Here is an 11,748-nt window from a genome sequence, read left to right on the forward strand (position 1 = left end):
AGTAAGTATATTCATCACATATATATTTACTTACGTATACATTAAATAAACCATAGAAAATTTTAAGTAACTTTTTAGGTGTTTTTATTCTTATTAATGCGGAGAAAACAACTATCGTAATCGAGGAGAATAACATTTACGGAAATTTCGACTTCTCTCGATATTTTTGACCGCGTTAATAACTAATCAATCGTTTTCAATTACAATTTCTTCACTCACATTAATCTCCTTTTTTGTCTTGCAATGTGTTCCATATGAAACGATAGGTGAGGTAGAAAATTGATGAAATAACGATGATTTATATGTACACGTGACAATTTAATCATATTAATTATAATATATAAATTATACACGTGTCATTTTACAATATTTATTTTAATAAATATTTCTATCGTATAAATGGTGGTACATAGTACACAATGAAAAGTCATTAAGTACCAATACCAAGAAGTACCTATTTTTTTTCCTTTTTTCTTCCTTTTTTCTTTCTTTCTTTTAAATCTTATAGCATAAAGGAAAGAGTGTAGAATTTATTTACAAAAAATGTAACAAGATTGGGAGAAAGTACTGTTTATGCATACTAAAATATCATATTTATTACGTATGAAAATATTATGAGACATTTTGAGTTTTTAAATATGCACGAATATCCAAATTGTAATTCACTGTGCTGTAATTAAGAGAAGAATAAACATCTTTTTTGTCTATTATGTCGTATCAACATCGTGATCGATGTATTTGTAATCCTTTCATCATCATGCACGAAGAATTCAAAAAAATTACGAAACGAATGAAATTTTAATAAATATTCTTCATTAGAAGGTATGCTTTGAGTATGAATACCTTTTTAACCACCTAAAAACTATGATATAGAAGTATTTAAAAACTCAATCGAGGAAATATAATCTTGTCACCGTTTTTTTCAACGATATTCCTTAGCAACGATGTGTATTTTCATCGAAGTATTACGTGCACCTTTTAAAAACGAAGGAAAAAAAGAAAAGAACAGATTAATATTAATTGAGCCGTTGACATAAAGACGTAGAAAAATTTACTTCCGAGATCAAGATATATAATTACAAAAAAGTATATGTATGAATAAAAAAAAACCAACAACCATAATGTACTTACTTACTTACATGTCTACACGTAAGATTTTCTGATTTATTGTATAGAAGTTACGCAAAAACGAAATTTCCGTCTCGAAAGATTCTCATCTTTCAAGCAAGACGTTTCCTTTCTTTTTTTAAATATCTTTTATGCGAGAGACAGAGAGTTTAATAAAGTATATTTTTGTTTCGCAAAGTTCGCTTAAATAAATCGTAAAAATGTTCCACTCAGCTTGTCCTTAATGAACTACGCACATTCATACAGACTAGACCAATTTCAGTGTAATGCCGGCCATTCTATTCGAACTGAAATGATTCAAATAGTCGAGAATGGGATGACGAAGAACGTTAAAAGATCAGACGTTTTCCTTTCTTTCTTTAAAATATGAACGCATGGAGAAGAGAAGGGCATTTGCGTGCATTGTCATCACATTACGAGATCAAAATCATTTTTTTCATTTTTCTTTCTTTCTTAAGGTACATACCTTAACAGGATTTTGAAAATTATCTAAACGCTAAAGTAAAAGAGAGAAAGAGAAGCGAATGTACAATTATAAACGAAGATCACAGGAGAAAATCGTGATAAATAGACTGCACATATTTATGTAAATTCATATTTTTATGAATATAATTTTAAAAATGGGACTTGGAAAATTGTTTTATTTATTAAACATTGTTAAAAGTATCGTACTTTTTGATGACATGATTCGATCCTCAATGTACTGAATTTTAAAACTGATTTCCTGTAAAACAAATAGGAAATGTCTTATCATGTTCTTCCCCTGTAGTCTTCAAATAATGAGATGCGAAAACTACGCGTTGTATTCTTATGAAATTGTTTAAAACGAAAGAAAAATTTGTCACTATATCTGAATATGTGTAAGTATATTCTTTCTATCTAAAACGTTTCACGTTCCTTCAATTATGTATTAATACGCTTTAAGGAATCGTATTAAACATATAGTTCGCGATGATAGTACAGCTATAAAACATAACGGTGCATGTTCTTGAAAACATATTTTCACATACACAAGGTCATTTTCAGAAAGATCTAATAATTTCTTATTAACTCACACAATCACGATGCACGTTACTTTTGATAAAATACATTTTTTCAATCTCCTCTTTCTTTATATCACCGTCAAACTTTACACGTTTCTCATCTACGGAGTAAAAAAAATACTTTATTTGTTCCACAAAATACGAATGAAAAGTCTTAATATAGCAAACTGCCTAAAGTAATTAAATTTCTTCTAGTCTTGTTTCTTTCTTGTCAATACGTGTGACGATAATAAATAAATTAAAAAAAGGAAAAAAACCGTTAAAATGATTATCATCCTAATGCAGTATTATTTCATCTTAATAAACTCATTAATTGATTTATTACAATAAAAATCACATAATATCATAGGGATGACGTTAATATATCACATGCATATACAAGTACATTACATGACTGTGCAATATTATACACTTCCAAAAGATCATTATATACTGTACACCTAACATCTCGTTTTTATAATTGTTTATTTATAAAATTTCATAAACATAACGAATCAAGTACTTTGCGTTCTATTTTTAGGAGAAAAATTTTATCCACGAATCGTGTAATAAATATAATTATGTATATACATTTTAACGCACTTTAAAGCGTTCAAATAGAAACAAACAATCCAATTTTTGTAAAATTTGATTGTAAAAATATGTACATATTTTAAATTATGTTCATATTTTATTATTTAGCTGTAGTATGAAAAATATACATACAGCAACATCAGAATTTCAAGATATGATTGTTAAAATACAGTAACATTATTTTCCTTTTTAAATTTCTTCACTGTTTCATAGTTAATCAATTATTCATCATATCTATAATTTCATTACAAAATTACAAAAGTATAACAATATGTAAAAACATAAAAAAGAAATATTATGTTGCAAAACATAATTATTAATCACAATACAATATTCTATCATAAAATTAACTTGAATTCTAAATCAAACTTTCCTTTTTAAATTAAAAAAGTACTTTTTGTAACAAATTTTTATACTTCATTCGAAAACATTTAAATACATAACAAAAGCAATATATCGTTATTGTCATAGAGAAGTTATTTCAATCCATTTCAAATAATATACTACAAAGTACTTCACTACAAAGTACGACATGAAACATACAATTCCTTACAAATGTGAGGTGCAATTACTATGCAGTCGCCCCGAGTCACATAGAAAGAATGCTTCTTCGTAAGCTATTACATACGTAATTAAACATAGACAACTAACCCCAAGCTGTTCTATACCAAACAATTAAATGTACGTGTATATGCTATATGAAAGTTAAATGAACATATACAGCATGAATATGAATGTCATGTGCCAAGTCATGTGCGTGTATATATGCCTATAAAATATATCACAATAACTCAATACAAACAATATTAATTAAATAGCAAGAGTATATTCGCGAAACCAGCCTTATAGCGGAATTAAATCCATGATAAGTATATTAGCCGCAAATATTACGGCATCCCCTGATCAGGTACTTAATGTGCACTTGATAATGCAATACCTTGAAAAGAAAAGCATTCGTTTTTCAAAATGATATTTCCATACAAGCATTTTACACTTTTGTCAAATTAACTCATTTATGTTCTGCATTAAAAACATTATCAAATTTCTTTTTTATGTAATGCATTACACTCAACTGTATGTATATTCAATAAAAAAAGGTAATTAACAAAAATTCAATATCTTTTTTACCTCATTTACATAATATTCTCTTTATTTATCTTTTAAATGATTTATCTGATAAATAATTTCTATTAAGTTGAAACATCATTTAGAAATTACTATATTTTATTTAATATTTTTAATTCGTTTAATTCATTATTTATCATAACATTTCTTGTTATAATACTGATTCTGCTTTGCTACTGTGGTAAAGTAATGATGTATATTGAAAGCAATCAATTTCAATTTAATTTTTTCTGAATTTCAAATTTGACTTAAAATAATATGATTAGAAAATCGATTAAAAAATTACAATCATAAATGAGTTAATAGAACTTTCACTTAAAATAAATTAAACTAATTAATTTTATATAATGTGCTTTAACTATGCTACGCAAGTGCCCAAACAATTTTAGTAAGTTTTGCTTTGCGTTTAGTCTATTTTAAGTAATTATTTACACTGTTTCATTACATTATAAAGGCTTATGCACATAATGATACAAGTTGACATAGACACAAGTCTGATTGATCTTAACTATAAAGAAATTAATCTTAATGATAAAACAAATTTCCATACCAGTCGGATGATAATTATTGATGGAATAACGAATTTTAGCGTGTGTAAAATGAACTGTATCGTTTCCTTTATAAATCTTATATAAAGAAGCATTAACAAAATTAAAGTAAGCACATTATTCCCCTACAGTTTAATTGCCAACATCAGTGAATTATTAAATTTTTAATATTTTTTATATAAATCTAGGAACGAAAAAAGATCAGCACTGTTTATATAGTAAAATAAAAAAGAAATATGAAGCATAGGTTTTCTCAGAGTTATATGACTTTTGTATTGATATGCTTTTAATTTTTTAAGCAAAAATGATGAAAATTCCACATTTTAATGTAAAATAAAAATAGTTTTATAACATATGCATTGTGCATTAACATTTTGCAATTATATTTAGTACGTGGATCATCCAAGAAACACAAAATTAATTAATAAACTTAACAGTTTGATGATAATATCGATAAATCTTTTATAATTTTAATTAATGAGAAGAAACAGTAATTGTTATTGCTTTTTCATGTAAGGACAGAAATATCAAATGAATATTAGATATTTAATAAATATTTGTGCTTATAGAAATTCATTTGACTAGTTGGTCATGATCCACTATGTTATTAATAAATTGTCATGACAGTGCTTTATATATACAATCATGGAAGAATGACTTTTATGATATCAACCAGTCGTTAATTAATATTCATTGGAGCAAGCAGGTACTGGCTTTCTTGCGGATTTAAAGCATATATAAAATTCACATCTTTTTCTAGAGATCTTTTATACGTAATGCCATCTTTTCCTAAAACTTGCATCTCAACTATTTTTTTGTGAAGGAATTAACTTGTTTATTATACCTTAGAAAGAATATGCTGGTATAAACTCTAATGTTGCTCTTAATCTTTTAATACTTCATCAATGAAAAAGATTTAAAGAGAATTCAATTATTTTTCTACAAAATATTCAAGTGTTAATAATTAATTCTTATACATACACATCGTTCCGTGTTAAATATATTACTCTTAAAAATTATAAAAAATGAATTTAATGTTTTCAACATTAAACTTATAAATCAGGTATGTAAAAAGTAGTATAAAAACGATGAAAGAGAAAGAGAAACGACGTATCGCGTAAGTAATATATATTATATAAATAGTCAATGATAATCAACTTTTACTAAATTACATCATCGCTGGTTGATAATAGCGAAACTTATAGTATTATAAAAGGGACACACATTATATACATTAAATGTATCCATCAAATGTGTGAAAGGAAGACGTTTGCGGATAAATTAAAAAAAAATCTTTGTTTCATTCCTCCAGACTGCTCAATGAAAAACCGTATAATTCCAATATTAATAACGCTATTAAAAATTAGAAGTTCAATTTGGAAAAATGAATCATTTTCCTATGATTCGATTACCTATATGTACGATTTAACAGTTTAGTACATAAATAAACGCGCGCGTGGCATTACACATTAGTTTATCTCTTGAAGCTCATCAAACAAATTGGGTAAAATAAATCTATCCCTTCATTACCAATTATAACATACTTAACTTAAAAATTCCTTTGTTTACAAAATTTCTATCTATCACATAAAACACTGTACACGTTTCAAAAAATCATTATGAAACATTAACACTTATTTCGCACCGTTCGAAAGCCAATACACAATTGTACCACTAAACTAAAAAGGTTTACAGAGACATTTAAAAAATATAAAAATGTAGAGAAATATGAGAGAGAGAGAGAGAGAGAGATAGAGAGAGAGAGAGAGAGAGAGAATCAATACGTTGGTGATTATTTCAAAATAAATTTGGCGTTTCTAACATTTACATCAATCCTCTCAAATGATAACGGCAGGTTTTTCAATGTGTATTAATGGCTGGTTTTGGATGATCACATGACTTAAAATGGCTTCATTTGCCAAAGACATTAAATACAGTTTGTATGCTGGACTAGCTTCGGATTACGACTTGAACAAGATTTGTGTCTATAACAAGTCGTCATAGATTTAGGCATATGCTGTAGGAGGATCAAATACAGATTGAGTCTTCAATTTTTCTATGCTTCTAACAAATAAGATATGCCGCTAGTCGTTCGTCGATCCAATTTATATCGTTTTTCTAGCTCTTTATATCTACATTATGGTATTTTTAAATAGAAAGTGTTATGTGAAAATCGATATAATTCGAACGCTATAAAAAATTAGTAAAATATACAGTTTTCTGTTAAACGTCAACAGTAAATTTATCAAACGTTACCATCTAAATAGAAGTACTAAATTTAATTTAAAATTTAATAATTATCTATAACTAGATTACGCATGTCACTGTTGCCTCACTTTAGTTTTAATTCTTCTTAATACATCTGTTGCAAGTACCAAAAAGATGAAGAAGGTACCTGTTAGATCGACCTACAGCACGTTTAACAGAACGTAACTAATTTTTAAATACTTTTTTAATTTAGTATTAGTCACGTCCCATGGTCATAAGTAGTTAATAACGTTGTATTAGTTCAGGTGACAAGTACGATATAAAACATGTTTCTAGAAGCCTCCCATGGAAGACATTTATAAAAGATATCTCCTGTTATGAAATTTGACAAATTTATAGCATGAGCCACGTTTTTTAAGCAAATGTTACACAAATATTCTACATTATAAGTGTTAAAAAGATCTTACGTCTCATTAGTCCTACGGATTTTAAATACAAAACTTTGATTTCAATAAAACAAGTATATGCACGTATAAAACATAAATTCATATTTATACTTCCATTGAGAAACAGACTGAAACATGTTTATGAAATATATACCCAACTTTTGTGAAGTCATAATGTGGCCAAAAATTGTTTCTTCAAGCTTCGGTAGACGCTATTAGGGAATTCTTAGGTGTATACGCTGTCGCATTTGGATCCAAATTTGAAACTGTACACCCTGGACAGAGACTTTCATTTGAACGTATTTTCGTACCTGCTACTCGTACTTCATTATTTAATCGAAGCTTAGATGTCGCACAGGTTGGCGCAGGTCCAAACGTATCTTGTGGCATCACAGCTAAATCTTGAGCTATTTTTGCTTTTAACATTTCAATTTCCTTTTCTTGAGATCTAATTAAACCTGATTCAACAATATGCGATATTTAACATACACATACATACATAAATACATATATATATCAATTTAATATACATATACTAAAATCGTTTATATAAATAAAACTATGTTTGAGAAATTGATGCTTCGGTCCCACTTAAGTTTATACATTTCCTTGATTACCAAAAATATTAAAGATTTATAATTGTAAATCGAATCCTACTTACTTTCTCTGATTTCTAATTGTCGCTTGGCTTCACCAAGTGCAGAAAATAAATCAAGCTTTATGCGCGTTTCTGCACTTAAGCTGTCTTCTAAATGCGCAGTTTTATCTTGTAGCGCATTTAGTGCACCGAGTAAAATTTCAGACTCTTTATGATTTTCCTTACAACGAGTTACATCTTTTTCTAATATGTTGCACCTAAGAAAATATATAAGAAATTAACATCTGATATATAGTTTAGTGAATTTACAATACAAAAAAGTATTTAATTATTAACATATCAAAAACCCTCGAACTTAATTTAATTATTTACATTTGAATGAAATTTTGACTATTACCTAGTATATTTACGACACTATAGATATTATTTTATATTCCGATGTGTCAGCTTACATTTATATTTAAAATTTTATTTACATAAAATTTTTTTTATTATTTCAACATCTTTACCTCTCTTCCTTCGTTTTAAGTTCTCGCCGTAAGTTTTTGAGATCTTGTTCCATTTGTGTCCTACGACTTTTACAAGTATCTGTACATTCTTGTCTAATAAGTGGCGGAGGTGGAGGCGGAATTGCAGATCGTGCTTCTTCTGCAGCTCGTCGTGCTCGCCTCTCGGAAACTAAAGATGCTTCGCAAGCAGTGCGCTGTTTCCGCTCTTCTGCGATTCGTTTTTCCAACGAAGACATTGTTTGTTTATCTAATTGACGAGCTGTTACTAATCCATTTAATCTATCCAAAATAAAAATATTTATGTATATAAATAAAAATATATTTAATAGTGTAAAAATATCTACGCATATACGTGTATTGGAAGAAAAATAGATCTTTTAAGTACAATTTTAACAATATAGAAATGATACTGTGTGTGTGTATACGCACTTGCTTTGCAACTGATCGTTATCGTGCTGAAGTTGCTGTATATCACCCTTAGCTTGACGTTCTCCATTTTGTAGAGAACTAATCTGGGAACGAAGTTCCTGTTCCAGTTGTCGACTGGATTGCAGATCTGACTTCAAGCGTTTTATGTCAGCTTCAAGCCTGCGACACATCAGTAACCTATTTAAACGATATTATATTACACTAAAGAAAAAATCTGATAATATAGAGTTGCATATCTTTCAATTCAATAAAAATAACAATTACATTTTAAGAAAATCATAAGGATTAAGGAATAAAGAAAGTATAAGTATACACAGTATTAAATCTCAATTTTATATATGGATATAGAAATGAAGGAGCACAAAAAATATGTTGCATAAAATAACATTTTTGTTAATTCACTAATTGATGTAAATAACATACCTTTGACAATATTCGTCTTGCTGCTTTTGCTGCTCAGTTATATTATCAACCGTGGCTTTCACTTGACGTGTTTTTCGTTCACGTTGAGTATTAACAGTGGACGATGATTCCCGATTTTCTTTTATATTATTCCACTTTCCTGTTACAGAACCATTAGTCTGTGATTTTATTGTAGTATGCCCACAATTTGCACCTTTAATAAATTTATCTTTCTCTATTTCATTGGCATCAAAATCATTTATTGATCTGTAATTTTTATTTAAACTGTTAACGAATCTTTTATTATTTTACATAATATGGATACTGTTTAGTTTCCAAGATACATATGTCACCCAACTTACCCAACTCTTTCAATGAACTGCATATCACTGTGATTAATAGTATTCCCATTTGTATGTATAAATCTTTTATCGTTTTTATCAGATTGTGATACATTTGTTACATTATGCTTATTATGTTGCTCTTCTTGCTTTTCACCTTTGTCTAAGGACTTCCTATGATTATTTTTTGTTGTTACATTTTGGTTTGTTGATGTAATTTGTGTCCCTATATGTAAACTACCATTTTGTACACCTGTTTCTACAGAATTATTACTGCTTCCTACAATGCATTTTATGATTAAGCTATATTATTATTTTACTATTATATATATATTAAAAGTTGAAAATAAATACAAACTACCTCTACTTTTTTCAGGACTTGGATTGCACTGCAAATTTAATTTATTATTTTGTGATTTAACATGTTGCTCTAGTGTTGTAATATGTGTTTGTGATTGAACTTGTATCGGTTGTATCGTAGTGGAAGTTTGTTGCTCTAGAGGCAGTGCTTGCTGCAGTAGTTGTAGGTAGAATTCATTCTCCTTCGCTACATCTTTTTGTTTTCTCTGGCAAAAAAAGGCAGTTATGTAAATAAAACGTTTAAAAATAGTCTTTGAATGATTATGTATTTATTACAGATTTACCTGTCTCATTCTGTAGCCAATGTAGCTCTTAAAACCAAAACCTAATGTAACTACAGGATAACCAATGCTGAAAAAAGATATTACTTATAATTATTTTTATTATTACTTTTGAATTGATATTGTCAATTCAACATTAAAATAGCAATTTTGTACAGTAACATAGGAATAGGTTATTATTTTTTTGTTAGTCAAAATTGTTCCTCTGAAGTGTATCTTACAATATTCAGTGGCAAAGAGTAAATGCATAAATAAAGAAAGGAAAGAGAGTATAATAACAAAAATATATATACCAATGCGCTGCGAATGGTCGACAAAGATCCAAATGAAAGGGCATATGTCTCAAATCTCTTAATCGAACTGCTGCTTCTATGTATAGAAATAGTAACCATAACATCACAGTTGGAAGGCACACACCTTTATCTGTTCCATATACAATATATTTATATCAATCTCATTGCAATTAAATTAATTCAAACAACCTAAAGATATGTTTATATTTACCTGTATGCCAAACATATTGTACCCAAACATAAGTGCTAGCAGCAAAAAACAACCAATGTACTGGTATGAAAAAGAAACAAATCATATCTGATGTAAGAGCAATACAAATAAAAAATACAGAGAAGGCCTGGAAATATAATAGTCTATGTTATTTTAAAATCAGGTATAAGCACACGTGTTTTGAAATGTGGATTACTTACCAAGCCTTGATATTTAAAAGAATCGTAAACACTTCTGAGAAGTAGCCAAAACGGCCACAAAAATTCAAATCGGAATTCTAAAATGAAGTCTGCCAAAATTACCATGGCCCATAGTAGGAGAAATTTTAGATAAAGTAAAGTACTGAAATAAAAAATTTCATTATTTTATTATCATTCTTGTAACACAATTATATAATTAAGGATCTACAATCGCAAAAGTATAAAATATTTCAAAGGAAATAAACACTGCGACAAAACAAAATAAGCACCTCTTAACTAAATAAAATAAATAACAAATCTAAATTATATAATTATATGATGTAAGCCAATATTAATATAGTTTTTAAGAAAAGGGAATAACTGAAGGAAAAGTTGTTGAACTGGCAAATTTCTTTGATGTGGTTAGACATAAAAATCTTTCAATTACATGGCACGTTAGGCGAAAGATTGTGAATGCAGGTAAGAAAACAATTATAAAGATGTAACTCAACAAATGTTTTTGTAAAAAACAGGCACACATGGTCAAGGTTTTAGTGAAATGTCAAGCAGCTTCTGAGAAGCGGTGGATGATCACGTATTGACACAATGTATCACAGAGGTTTCGCACTTCGCATCAACCCGAAAGTACGTAACAGTTTTCGATCGACGATTTGACAAATATCTCGAGGGGCGATCGGTCAGATTTTTGGTTATTTTTAAAATTAGCCGTTCCAAATGAGAAGACATATGGCGGCGAAAACTTACCTTCCGTAGATCCCCTCAGTGAGCTTGTTGCGTTTCAAGGGCCTCCGAAGCTTACCACACTCGACATTTCTTCTCTTCATATTCCTCGACGCTTTCACCACCGGTCAAACCGACGTTATTCGCGGCGAGCAACAAAATGGAAAAAACCGCAAATCTTCACGGCGGAGTCGCGAAAAAAATCCACTGTCTCGCGCGCGCGACTTCTATCAGTCTCTTTTGTTGTCATTCGTCTGCGGACAGATTCGAGGTTTTACGGCGGTTTACCGAGCAGCTGATTGGTCCATTGTGGGATATGGCGCTAATCAGCAA

At 29.0% G+C, this 11,748-nt stretch overlaps 1 protein-coding gene across 5 annotated transcripts; it reads right to left on the reverse strand.

Moving 5' to 3' along the window:
* Positions 1-297: 297 nt before the first annotated feature.
* Positions 298-11,579, reverse strand: LOC117154599 (macoilin-1). 5 transcript variants are annotated; one of them, XM_076625420.1, is made up of 13 exons: positions 11,440-11,579; positions 10,696-10,837; positions 10,496-10,622; positions 10,285-10,414; positions 9,995-10,061; positions 9,709-9,916; positions 9,372-9,630; positions 9,031-9,276; positions 8,608-8,784; positions 8,179-8,457; positions 7,733-7,926; positions 7,226-7,529; positions 298-3,681 (listed from the first exon to the last, which is right to left on the reverse strand). In XM_076625420.1, exons 1-12 carry the CDS (start codon positions 11,517-11,519, stop codon positions 7,267-7,269), a joined length of 2,172 nt encoding a protein of 723 aa, XP_076481535.1. In that variant the 5' UTR covers positions 11,520-11,579; the 3' UTR covers positions 298-3,681; positions 7,226-7,266. The 5 variants fall into 5 exon arrangements, with proteins under 5 accessions (XP_076481535.1, XP_033185609.1, XP_033185607.1 ...); XM_033329718.2 differs by having other exon boundaries at positions 298-7,529; positions 8,608-8,766; positions 9,712-9,916; XM_033329716.2 differs by having other exon boundaries at positions 298-7,529; positions 9,712-9,916.
* Between the last annotated feature and the right edge of the window lie 169 nt (positions 11,580-11,748).

This window comes from Bombus vancouverensis, chromosome 16 (assembly GCF_051014615.1).
Source record: "Bombus vancouverensis nearcticus chromosome 16, iyBomVanc1_principal, whole genome shotgun sequence".
NCBI classification, from domain to species: Eukaryota; Metazoa; Arthropoda; class Insecta; order Hymenoptera; family Apidae; genus Bombus; species Bombus vancouverensis.